This window comes from Siphateles boraxobius, unplaced genomic scaffold (genome assembly GCF_051911475.1).
Source record: "Siphateles boraxobius isolate OS27281-9 unplaced genomic scaffold, OSU_SipBor_1 46, whole genome shotgun sequence".
Lineage (NCBI taxonomy): Eukaryota > Metazoa > Chordata > Actinopteri > Cypriniformes > Leuciscidae > Siphateles > Siphateles boraxobius.
Genome location: NW_027509097.1, coordinates 13627473 through 13641619, shown reverse-complemented (window position 1 = coordinate 13641619; position 14147 = coordinate 13627473). Strand labels below are relative to the sequence as shown.

At 37.8% G+C, this 14147-nt stretch overlaps 1 protein-coding gene across 2 annotated transcripts in view; it reads right to left on the bottom strand.

The window, feature by feature from the left end:
• The window catches only part of mpp7a (MAGUK p55 scaffold protein 7a), a 214547-nt gene that overhangs the window by 22332 nt on the left and 178068 nt on the right, over positions 1-14147 (bottom strand). For both annotated transcript variants that reach the window (XM_077200955.1, XM_077200956.1), the window contains exons 12-13: positions 8077-8247; positions 704-784 (exon numbers count right to left, since the gene is read on the bottom strand). In XM_077200955.1, the coding sequence (XP_077057070.1) occupies positions 704-784; positions 8077-8247 (252 nt within the window). The remainder of the gene's footprint in view (positions 1-703; positions 785-8076; positions 8248-14147) is intronic.

The following is a 14147-nucleotide window of genomic DNA, read 5'->3' as shown; positions in this document are numbered from 1 at the left end:
ATGTTTAATCACTCCATATTAACAATGAGAGTTGGAGCTGGCATGATTGAAATAAAAAGGGGAAAGATGACCAAAAAGCACTTTTAAAACAGTCACTTTCCAAGAATCCATTCCTTTAATCTTAATCCTCCGTAAGTTCTGAGGGGAGGAGGGCTACATAATACAGACTAATGCAGGGGTCACATTTGTGAGCAATTAGGCAGCATTAAGGCAAAAAGCTTTGGATGAGATATTAATACCAGTGGCATTTCAAAGTGTCAGAGCCTAAATCAGACATTCTTATTAAAGCCAAGCTTAAAATGTAACAAACATCTGTTATATCAACAGTCAAGGCTTTTCTAGCCACTGTCTCCAACTCCCTCAAACTGTCAAGCTCAGTCTCTCGCGTTCCTGCCTCTAAATTTGCAATTTCTCCACAGTGTCAGGCTGTTTAAATACATAAGTCACAGCCATATTTATTTGTCCTAAAAATATCTTGTCTGGATGATATGTTTCTGGATGCTGAAGAGAGGAAAGAGGAGTGGCAGTCATGGACACTGCTGCTAAGGACAGGGAAGTGTGTCAAGTAGAGCTGTTATCAATGACAGACTGATGAGGTGACAATACTGTGCCCAAGGAGTGTATAAATGGGTACTAGAAAAAAAAAAAAATTCGGTCTTGATCTTTGTCGCTCACATAACCACACACACTAGGAATGACTTACGTGGGATGGTGACACTAAAATGTTGTGGATCGGATATCAACAACTTCCTTTTGAGCTCATTCAAACCAACACCAGTAGGACCTGTAGAAGCAAACAGAGAGAGATGCAGAGACAATGAGAAAGAGTCCATTAATATCTTGCTTAACATTTTTTTTTTTATCATACTGCTGTATTTATACTAACAACTTAGTATGTATTTTTTTTTTTTGTCAAAAGAGAAGAAAAAAAAGACCTTTTATGAATTCAAATGTTCCATCAAAGAAACACTACTGTTCAAACTTTTGGGGTGACTTATTTAATACTTTAATTTATACTTTTAAAGACTTTTATTTCCTGAAGATTTCTCAAAAAATTGCTGTTCTTTTTATTCTATATTCATCAAAGACTGGCTGCTGAAAATAAAGCTTTGCCATCACAGGAATAGATTACATTTTAAAATATTAATTCACAATAATATTGTTTCCACTATTTTTACAAAATCTTAGACCCCAAATTTTGAACAATAGCGTATACTGTACAATACTATGGAGCTAATAATATGACAAAATGATTTGAATTTGAATTGTGTAAATTTGAATTATTTGCAAGTGTAATCTAACAAAATTGAATTTTAGGTGGTAGTTTAAATAGTTCTGAATTTGATTTTTTTTAAACGAATATTGAAGATTTGAAATTTAACAAATTTAAACGTTTTTATGGCTGAATTTTATAGACATGTATTTTCAAACAGCTAGTTTTTTTGTTCTGAATTCTTATACTGCAAATATTCAGTTTAAAAAAATTCAGATTCAACTTTTCAAGATGAAGAAATTCGGAACTTCAAATTCAGTTTTCTAAAATTCAATCTCAAAAATTGAAACTCAAAAATTCAGATCTTACAGAAAGTAGGTCACAGGTCATCCACAGGGAAGAGTAGATGATCTCAGAAAAATCGAACAGAGCATTTTGGCCAATTTATTCGCCTGCCTCTCGTCCTTACACAAGGTGTTTTTGAACAAAATCGTATCCCCAGTCAGTGGAAGCCAGAACGCAACGCCCAATATGTCAATATTCACCATTTAATGAACGCGTTTCAACTGGCTTACAGCTACTAGATACTCCGACTGATGCATGATCAAATAGACGCATTCCGCGTCATCTTGTCTTATTCGCTCTTTTTGCCCGTGATGGAGCGCGACTCGTGGCTCTTACTAAGCGTCACCAGCCACAAGATCTCTCACTGTTTTCATCTATCAGACACTCGGATTGATACACGAAAACACATCTTATCTATTATTTTATTTGCTCTTTTTGCCCGTGACGGAACGCGTCTCATGGCTCGTCGCGTCAGCCACTAGCGTCGCACCTGCCACAAGATCTCTCACTGTTTTCATACACTCGGATTGATACACGAAAACACACAAACAGTGCAATCCTGCCCTTATTTACCTTTATGTCATCTTATCTAATATTTTATTTGCTCTTTTTGCCCGTGATGGTGCGCGTCTCGTGACTCTTACTAAGCGTCACACCAGCCACAATCTCTCACTGTTTTCATATACCAGACACTCCGATTGATACATGAAAACACACAGACAGTGCAATCCTGCTCTTTTACCCTTTTGTCATCATATCTAATATTTTATTCGCTCTTTTTGCCCTTGATAGAGCGCGTCTCGTGACTCTTACTAAGCGTCACACCAGCCACAATCTCTCACTGTTTGCATCTACCAGACACTCGGATTGATACATGAGAGCACACAAACAGTGCAATCCTGCTCTTATTTACCTATTTGACATCTTATCTTATTTTTTATTAGCTCCTTTGTCCCGTAATATGGAGCGCGTCTCGTGGCGCTCCAGCCACAAGATCTCTCACGTTACAGCGCCTGATACTCTGATTGACATATTCTGAAGGAGAATGTTTTTGACCACTCCATTAAGTTTTGTTTTGTATAAAGCATTTCCTTGAAGTGAATTTCGTTTTGTATAAATTGTATCTTAATTTTAATCAATGTTTGATCAACCAATTTCCTGGATTTAATAAATATAGCAGACATAGGCCTATAACAATAAAATCATGACATTTTTGCATTACACGTTCCTCACATGCATGAGAAATATATCTAGGAAGGTAGAAATGTCTAGCCTAGTTTTAAACGAAACAATTCAAAACGAAAATAAATAGGTTACTCTCAGATTATGTAATCCGTATGAAATGAGCATTTCTAATCTCGGCGCGTTCACTACTGCGAAGATGGCGAGTCCAACTTCATCTTTGTAGCCAACACTGCCACAGAAAACACTTTATGGATGGATGGAGGTGGTGGTTGTGTCACCCCGTGCCACCCACACGCTCCCTAAAGAACCTATCTTCTTATTAATTACTCGATAGCTGAAGCTAAGAAAATGTTGAGTTACATCAGGTAGCCTAAATTGGTTGCAGAAAATTTTCATTATTTGAAATCAGCTACCCCCCCTCGACATGTAGCCTAACTACTTAAAAGGGTACTTAAACAATATTTCATAAACCACAATGTGATTTTTAAATATTCAGTTTACTCACTTGACTTTGGCATGTTCTGTGACAGACAGTTTGTTCTCCTGCACCATTCCTGGATGACAGGCTGTAAAACAGTGAGAGATCTTGTGGCAGACGCTAGTGGCTAACGCGACGAGCCACGAGACGCGCTCCATCACGGGCCAAAAAGAGCATATAAAATATTAGATATGATGACAAAAGGGTAAATAAGAGCAGGATTGCACTGTCTGTGTGTTTTCATGTATCAATCGGAGTGTCTGGTATATGAAAACAGTGAGAGATTGTGGCTGGTGTGACGCTTAGTAAGAGTCACGAGACGCGCTCCATCAAGGGCAAAAAGAGCGAATAAAATATAAGATAAGATGACATAAAGGTAAATAAGAGCAGGATTGCACTGTTTGTGTGTTTTCGTGTATCAATCCGAGTGTCTGGTAAATGAAAACAGTGAGAGATCTTGTGGCAGGTGCGACGCTAGTGGCTGACGCGACGAGCCATGAGACGCGTTCCGTCACGGGCAAAAAGAGCAAATAAAATAATAGATAAGATGTGTTTTCGTGTATCAATCCGAGTGTCTGATAGATGAAAACAGTGAGAGATCTTGTGGCTGGTGACGCTTAGTAAGAGCCACGAGACGCGCTCCATCACGGGCAAAAAGAGCGAATAAGACAAGATGACGCGGAATGCGTCTATTTGATCATGCATCAGTCGGAGTATCTAGTAGCTGTAAGCCAGTTGAAACGCGTTCATTAAATGGTGAATATTGACATATTGGGCGTTGCGTTCTGGCTTCCACTGACTGGGGATACGATTTTGTTCAAAAACACCTTGTGTAAGGACGAGAGGCAGGCGAATATATTGGCCAAAATGCTCTGTTCGATTTTTCTGAGATCATCTACTCTTCCCTGTGGATGACCTGTGACCTACTTTCTGTAAAATCTGAATTTTTGAGTTTGAATTTTTGAGATTGAATTTTAGAAAACTGAATTTGAAGTTCCGAATTTCTTCATCTTGAAAACTTGAATCTGAATTTTTTTAAACTGAATATTTGCAGTATAAGAATTCAGAACAAAAAAACTAGCTGTTTGAAAATACATGTCTATAAAATTCAGCCATAAAAACATTTAAATTTGTTAAATTTCAAATCTTCAATATTCGTTTAAAAAAAATCTAATTCAGAACCATTTAAACTACCACCTAAAATTCAATTTTGTTAGATTACACTTGCAAATAATTCAAATTTACACAATTCAAATTCAAATCATTTTGTCATATTATTAGCTCCATACAATACATAATGATAATTTTTTTATCCCAAATTCAATTTTTCATATTTATTTATTAAAAAGATATTTGGAAAAACATACTAATTTAACTAAAAATAATTTTACACAGTTATTTTGAAGATTTTAGTGTGATTTTTATACTGCATTTTTACTTCATGCACAAATATGAAACATTGATACTAATTTGTCACTGGGTAATACAGGTAATACACCTGTATTGGGTATTACAGGTAATACACCTGTATTGGGTAATACAGGTAATTGGGTAAACTGTATTGTCACTGTATTATAGTATTATAGTACAATACCAGCAACAGAGATTCAATCCCCTCATGCAATTCTTCATGTCAAGGCCCAGTTAAAGGTAGGCCAAGATTCACAATTTATAATGCAGATAGTCAAACGTGGTTTTCTATTAGACTAATAATTGCTATGAGACAAATCAAAATCTATATGTTATAGAACACAAAACAGATGTTTTCCTACTCGCATCGCCCCCCCCCCCCCCACACACACACACGTTATCCTTATTCCACTGTGATAGTGGAGAAGAGTAAGATGCTGATTTATTACAGTGAGGAAATAGAAAATTATTTCAAGTGTTTTAGGGTCACTAAGTAATGAAGAGCTCCTGTTTGAGCCATATGTAAAAAGTGCATGTTTATGTGCTATATATATCGTAGGTGGGAAAGGGAAAAAAAACACAGTAATGTTTCCTATAACTAGCCATATTTCATCCACAAATGCTTGTTTTTCTTAAAAGGACCTACAAACTCAAACAGTATTTTCTGAGATGTTAATCTGTAGACCCCACCAGGCCCTGACTGCCGGCTTCTAGGCTCACATAGAAATCTTTTCAAAATTCTATTCACTCATCATGTGCACTTAATGAGTTTAAAGCCCTCGATCACTCATCTCTGCAGCGGCTCGCCCCATCTCTGATGTATGGCTGCTTGTGTCTCAAAAGCCGCGAACAGCATTGCAACCTGTAGTCTGAGTTCAAGCACTAAGCAGCCATCCAGCTCACCAGTCTAAACAGCCTTCAACTGAGATGTTGGTGTGTCAAAGAGGTTAACTGACTTTTTTTTCTGGTTATTCTGTTCATTGTCATATGCTTTAATGACCCAAACAAAAACTAGCCCTTTATTCTTCAACAGCCCCAATAAAATAACACATTTGAGTAATTGTTTTTCAATCCAAGTGTATGTGTGCACTCACGGGGGCAGGTTGTGGTGGTCGTAAAAGTGTCAGTAGTCATTAAGGCGCTCATTAGGGGAGAAGGCTAATATGAAAGGCTTAATAACTTCCAGGCCAAGCGTGGAGCAGATGCAGTTAACCCTGAGGAGCGGCTAGACTGGCTAAACATGGGGGGCCGTCATCCAACCTTCTCTCAACGCTCCTAAAACACAGTCATCATGTCCTCATATTATCAGCTTCAAAATATTCCACCAGTGTGTCCGATAAATAACCTTTCTACACATTTATGTGTGAGATAAGTTCACAAACAAAGCTTTTTTGGCAATAGTTTAAGCCTTTGGAGAGACTGGGCACTACGCTACTTGTGCAGGACCCTGCCAACTGCTCAGATGTGTAAAAATTATACTTGATAGTTCTAGGAAGAAACAACACATTGCAGCCCAAATTGTAATGTTCAATTATAAAAGCCCAGACAGAGATGTTTGGAAAGAGCATGAAAATTGTGACATAAAATGAAACGGTGAATCTGATCCGACGTTTGAACCGACAGCTCCTTTAGATCACCGTTTTCCTCAATGGTCATTCTTCTGTTCCCCCGTTATTCTGTCTGGGTCTGAACTACCACTATATCAACTGAAATCTTTTCAATCTTAACTCAAACATGTAGAAAAAAACAGATCATTTGCTATGTTAAATAATCAGGTTTCAGTTAAAACACTACGGCGGGTTCGCGAAGCTGCACAGTTGTTAAATGTGTTGACTTTGGATGGTCGATTAATATGTATCCAAATAGATAAGATCTTGATTCATCTGGAAAGTCGTTTGAAACCCAACCACAAACCGTGGGTCAGTTGTGTTAGAGAAAGCAAGGGGGAATAAGACTATTTTGTTCAGGGGTGAATTTGCCTGACCCTGTTGTCTGTAGCCAGGAGTAAACACCTAATGGGAGTGTAAAAGTTGAATGTACTTTCATTTAAAGCTGCAAAGACAATAGCAGGAAAAGAGAAATGACTACAATAACTACAGGTATAGAGTATAAAGAGAGATGAATGAGGGAAAAGACAGTCAAATGGCATCATTGATGGCTGCATTATTAAATGCAATAAAACAATTGGCAAAGTTAATGAAATAAAGACAGAGGGAAAAAAAAAAGTGTAGGCCAGGAAAAGTTAAAGCATGACCTCAAGGGACAGAATAACAGTTCAGAGAGAAAACACAGCAGACCCTTTTTTCTGCATCCTTGGTTTTGTCACGTTTGATACATACATGATGCTGCCCTCCACCTTACGAGACAAAACTCGTGAAAATATTTACTTTAAACCGCATGAGGTGCAAATTACCAAAGGGGAATCCGGACAGTACAAAAAGCTTGATTAATTAAACAGACCACCTTATACATTCGCTCACATAGGCATGTGAAAACACACTCCATTAATTACATGCACCAACAAAACTGTGATAGAATCCATATGCCATGTTGCGTTCACAAACACACGGGCTGGTCTATTGCGATGAACCATGACCCTGTGCTACCTCTCAGATATGTACGTGAAATATTTTATACACCTGGTCAACATTACTTGTCAGTATATGAGGAAATTTTCACAACAACAAACCCCTTACACTGGGAAAAATAAATTCTGAACTTAATTCATAGTGGAGGAGGTCGATGAAAAGAGGGTAATGCAGCATTTCAGCATTATAAAAAAAGAAAGAAAAAGGGAACCTGAAACCCTCAAACTATCTGTCATACAAATCTAAATTACTTTTTATTCACACTTTTATGAAACACTTAATTCATTGTTCTGGCCTCTATATCCTCTGTCCAGAATAACTGGCAAACAAACACCAAATCTGACTTTAGAAAATGTAATATTTTTTCTAAAAAATGTAATAAAGGTTTTTTTCACTTTGTAAAGTAGATGTTTCACTGGAGTCTCGCTCTAGCTGTTCCCTTGAAAACAAGTGTTAACAATTCTTTGGTGAATAATATTAAGGAGGAATAAAATGTTCCGTTAGAACACCAGCACTGTAAATGAAGTGCCACATAAATGAATTAATCCTCAGCTGGTCCCGTCAGCTCCAGGGGTCTTCAGAGGGCTGGGTTTGAGTGAAAGTCCCATAGCAGAAAAGGAATTATGGGTTTCAGTCAAGTGCTGTTGTGGGTAAAGCACTGTTTGTGTGGAGCCTTAAAACTGTGATTTGATTTGTGCAGTGGTCTCAACAGTAGAAAAAAAATTAAGAAAATTACCAAGCGCGCATGCTTGAGCTAACCAAACTAAAAGCAGAGACAATCTTTTTGAAATTCCATTTAGTCATTTCTGAAAACTTTTAAATAAAGGCAAAAAAGACACCACATTTTTCATACTTACCAACTAACACGACAAGTCTGTGTCTGTCTCCGTGTTTTCTGCGGTAGGTTGTCACCTCTTCATAAGTCGGCACATCAGCTGTGTCATACTGCTCACTTTTCTTACATTCATACATGGACTTATTTGTCTTCTTATCTCTTCTGCTGAGACGAAAACTTCTTCGCAGGCCCGCTGGAGAGGGAGAAGTGAGGGAGAAACAAATAAGACAAAAGAACAACAAGCTTGTCTGACATTCTTTTGTGCATTTGAGAATGAGGATATGATGGAGTCATAGAAGTCTTACTGGATCTTAAACACTTACGCTTAAAGTTCTGCACATTTCCTTAGAATTGTGACACATCATATTAGCCTTAAAAAGATTTTATTTGATTTCTTTATTTTTTGTATTCTGTTACATTACTATTATGCTTTTATTTACACTATTGTTTAAAAGTTTGGGGGTAGTAAGGTTTTTAAAATATTTTTGAAAGATGAGACTTGGGTTTACCTAGGCTGCATTTATTTGATCAAATACAGTAAAAACATTGTGTGAAAAAAATTGTGAAAAAACTTTTAATATTTAATATTTATTTTAATATACAAATGTAATTTGTATATTAAGTTAAAGTTTAATTTATTTCTGTGATGGAAAAGCTGAATTTTCAGCATCATTACTCCAGTCTTCAGTGTCACAGTTGTTTTGGTTAATATATTGGATGAAACCGTAAAAAAATAAAAAAAAAAATAAAAAAAAATCTGGATTCTTAGATGAATAAAATTTTCAAAAGAATTCAGGATTCTTAGATGAATAAAATTTTCAAAAGAACAGCATTTATTTTAAATAGATTTTTTTTAATGTTATAATTGTCAGTGACGTGACCAAATATGTCTTTGCTGAATGAAAGTATATATATATATATATATATATATATATATATATATATATATATATATATATATATATTTATTTATTTAGGGCCATTATTGACATTGATCACATATCCCTCACTCTTTACGTGTTAATTCATTAAATATTTTGGCATATTGGTCACACTTTCATCCACCGTTAAGTGTTCAGTACTCTTTGTTCCATTTACCACATTTTACTATATCTAAGCTCATTCCGCAGATTTTCCCTGAAAAATAAGCATGGAAAATCCGAAAAAGGTCCACAGATTCCGTCTGGGCCCGATCATAACAGATTTTCCTGTGCGCCATCATATGAACCGACTTGTGGTTCTTTCATCCACATCCAGGTAACAAAACGACCAGACTGAAATATCTGAGGCTACGTTTTTCAAGAGGACATGGCAGGAGGTGGGCTATTTCAGGACACGGTCATAGCTAAGTGTGGTTTTTCATGCCCTAAAAGGTTGTTAGGAACGTCACCACAAAACTTCCTGTCTGATTACTCTGGACAGCACCAGTCTGTCTTTAATGACCCCAGACTATATCAAAACTCAAAACGTACCCCTCATTTAAGCAGCATGGTTTTATATTCATGACAGATGCTAGTTAGTCTAGCACAGCCCCAAACCAGAGACACCTAATACCCCATCGCTGCACAAGGCATTTTCCCCTCCCGCCTCCACAGCATTTTTTTTTTTCAAGATGTGATTAATGAACGCGTATGATATGATGCAAGATGCCCAAGTAAGATTACGGCAGTAAGAAAATTATGGACTGAGAAAAAAAAAAAAAAAAAAAAACTTAATCCAGTCCCCCTTTAATACTTTCCACAGTATCGAGAGACCGCGGAGCACAGATGTGCAGCCGTGGAGAGATCCTGCATTCTTTACAGCTTGTTCTTTTCCACACAGTCACCTAATAAGGGCTTGTGGGGACCTACGCTGGGATACAAATGAAACACACCGTAAGTCAAGCGCTTGCTGTACCACAACACAAGTGTTTGTGTGGTTCCACAGTGGGGATTTGGTTACAAGTGTTTAGGAGAGAGCATTCTTCCACTCAGGCTAACCTGTGGTCTTCTGCTGCTCATGCCACTTGAAGTCTATTCATCACGCTAAAACTCAGCCCTGACTACAGCAAAAACATCAAGTCCCACAATTATTATAAGGTGGTAGGCATAAAGGTATGATTATCTGACAAAAATCAACAACATTTAATGGAGAAAAAAAGTACTAGTGGCCGATTTGAAAGAAACAATCCCCTCGAAAGGATGCGACAGTGACCTTTAGTAAACTGAAACAGTGAGTGGCTTGTTCTGTTCAATTTTAGTATTTTTCAGATTCAGCTGTTGACTGACTCTGGCAATGGGAAGCTCCATTTTCTCGAGCACAGAGCAGGTGCACAGCTTTCATTACGGCTGCTTGGCTGTGGCTAGTCAATGAAAATTGCAGTTCTCTGTATGAAGAGGCTTCGTAATCGGGACCCTTCAAAACCACTTAAAGCAGGATAGACGGCTCCATCCAAATAGCCGAAATATTGCCTTCCATCTCAATAAGGATAAATAAATCAAGGCTCAGATATCAAGCAACTATACCACACTCTTGAACTGGAGTCACCAAAACTGATTGAGGTTGAATTAGAAAAAAAGCATGGAAATTAATCCATTCTAGTCTTAGCAGAAATGTTTCTACATTTTGGTCCTGCACCCTGTCAGGAAACCTTAGTTCTGTCTTGTTCAAAAGGACGCATCTTGCTTTGCGTGACGTGCGGTGACAGAAGGCAGCTTGAGTATATTAGAAATGCTCAGGCAAGTGCCTTCTGGTTTGGGGATGGATATAAATATAAAAAGAGAAAGCCAACTAGCCAAGGACAGTCATAAAATTCCTCCCATTTCCCCTCTGCATATGACAGTACAGGCTAGAAGACCGACACGTGCCTGCTGTAGAGGCCCAAACCTGCACCTCCTAATGGCGTGCACTCTTGCGTGACAAGTTAATTGGACCTCAGAGCTACGCAACCTACCATCACCAACTAGCAGTTCACAAATCAAACCTGTTCTTCCACTGAGACATGGAAGGAAAAACAATGAAAAAGGCCCAAATTCAGTGTAAACACAGAAAGACACGCACTGCCGCCGCACACACAATCGTCTGAAAGCTGCTGTAGCTCCCGAATGCCCATTTTCCACAGCAATAATATCTTACAGTCGTGGAAGAAATTTAGTATATCTGTGAGGTGAAAGCCCTGTAGGATTCAAAAACGTTAAGGACTACAAGGGGTAATAACCTTCAAACACATTACCTCCCTGTATGGATACGGAATGATTCACATTCACATTTATCAAAAAGATAAGGTAACCGAAAAAGGTCAATGAGGTGAATCATAATACTCAGTCTGTGACTATTTCTTTTATCCATTATTTGGGATTGGATAATCATTGTCCTGTAGTTGTAAGTCATGTTTAAATCATGCAGAATATTTTCACAAGAATGGCACTTCTTGCAGATTCAGAGAATGAAGGATATGGATATGATTGAACAGAGTTCACTGTATTTCATTTAGAGTAGTTTCAAAGCTTCGAGAAAAGAGGAAATGAACTCAAATAAAGTTTTCTCTTGTGAAATACCTCGGCCTACGCCTTCCACCCCAAACAAGGTTAACGGAGAGCTCCATGTTGAGCATGTGAATGATCCATTCACTCACTCCCACCCTCTTTTACGGTCATCTGTGGAAGGGTTTAACAGTAGTGTACAGGCCCCTTGTGTGGTGTCTGAGGGACCCCCAGCATCAAACATTGAGTTTCCGGTACAAATCGCACGTACCAGAATCGTCTGATCTCATCTCATGTGCACACTAACTATATGCAATCTCTTGTAAGCGAAACCAGTCTCCAACAAACGCTTTACCAACCACAATTATCTTTCAGCATTCCCACAGATAAGCACGAACTGGCTTGTGATCCTGGATCCAGGGGAGAAGATGGATAACTCTCACAGGCAACGATTAAAGAAAAACAAGTATTTAGTAGAGCTATTTGAAATATGTATTGGGCACTGCTTTGAATCATGTTGAACTCGTTAAGAATAGCCGTCTAGGGGAAACACACCGTAGGAGTGGATTCCATTGTGCTGCATAAGTGGAAAGTCGTGTTCTGCCCAAGTGTTACAGGCTTGCGCTGAATACCGACTCTTCGTTCCTGTTGGCCCGGAGGAGAACAGATTTGTATCAAGGAGTGATATTTGTTTTTCCCTCTATCCTATCCCAAATTTCTTAGAGCCATAATTACATATGAAAATATATATTATATATTTGTATACATTTATGCAAATATGCCATTTATATGTGATCATAAACTGTTAACATATATACATTAAATGCAAAGCAAGTCACTTTAGATAAAAGGTATCTGGTAAATGCATTAATACAAGTGAAAGTTTAAATATTATGAAGCCTGATAAATTATCGATTAACAGTTGCTTTTTGTGCTTTGATGTTACAAACATTAATTCAATAGGTTGAGGTAGAGTTTATCTATACAAATATTAATAACAATAATATTATATATAAAAAAGCATAACACTTTATTTGTGTGTGTGTGTGTGTGTGTGTGTGTGTGTGTGTGTGTGGGGGGGGGTCAAATATGAACTCCCTGACCGACCAAAGAGAGCCCAAGTGGGCTTAGACATCAGCCGTTAAGGCCCTGGAGCTCAGCTCAGCTCTCAACGTGGCTGAACAGTCTAACTCACAGACAAACTGAGTGGGCTGCCAGGTCAAGCCGGTGTAGTCATCACTAGCAGGTTTAGTAAGTATCTGAACTACAAATCCAAGAGGCTAGTTGGAGGACACAGCCCTCCTGTTAGTCTCATCAATCACCTGTTCCTTCCATCAGAGAAACAAAACACCCACATGCAAACATCACCAACAGACACACAAGATCTATTCACTGAACCATTACAAAGTCTGGCCGTTTCTGACCCCCACAGATGGATAGCCAAACACTGAGTGAAGGACATTGAGACTATAATCATCTAAAATATGTACTGGCTACAAATCAGTCGAAGAGACGCACATTTGCTCTCAATGTCCATGGCTAATTCAAATCTAGTCTACCATACACACACAATTAGAGACACTGCCAAACGACCTCTCCAAATTAAGATCCCAGTGACTTCAGCCGATTATAGTAAAGTGTATCCACCTGAGCCGGGGTCAGTGTGGGGAAAAGCGTGGTAATCGAAAGCTGTGCACAGCTACAGGCCTTGAGGCTTCTGGCCCAGGTGCTCCTCCTCCAGGAGTGAACCTGTGGACAGATGAGATAAACTCATTTTGGAAATGGAGCTTTTTTAACTTCAGTCTAAAACACATCTCCATTTTTCCATAACTCCTGTCTTAATTGGATTCCGGGGGCTGATGGCTTTCCCATCTTTAGCTTCTCCCCCAAATGTTTTCATTTTTTTGTTCTTTCTTCTGACTCCCGTCGCCTTTCCTCCCTGTTTTTACTTATCCTAAATTGTGGTCGCCCCCATAGTGCAGAGGTCATTAGGATTAGCTGATCACAGCAAACCTGTATTCACATCATATCACATCCCATTCATTTTGCAAAACAGGAATATAGAAAACACTATTTGCAAATAGAGCATTGTTTCCACACAATATGTTTCAATTCAATCGTATCACAAAATTGTAACCACTGTGACTCTTTAATTAGATTTTTTGTCAAAGTTAATTTTTGTTAACAACAGCTTATGTCAGAGTGATAGCATGTCTGATAGCTCTGGGAGGAAATTGCAGCTAATTATCTGATTGAATTATTCAAGTCACATGACTTTTCTCAATGTGTATATAGAAATGTATTCGGTAAATATGTTGTCTTTCAATTGTCTTCTTAAGGTTTTTAACGATTTTTAACCCGATTTACAGTTTGGATGCCGGTGATAGTTGCTGAAAGTCAGAGTCAGTCTGCAGCCTTTTAGTGCATGATGCCCAGTTTTACTCTAACTTTTTTTAGAGTCAGCATGTGTATGATACTTAGTGTTTGTAAAATTTTCTATTTTAATAAATTTTAAGATACAATTTATTCCTTATTCATTGTAATATATGGATTTAGTGCTCAAAAAAAAAAATATATATATATATATAATTTGAGCACTATATATATATATATATATATATATATATATAGT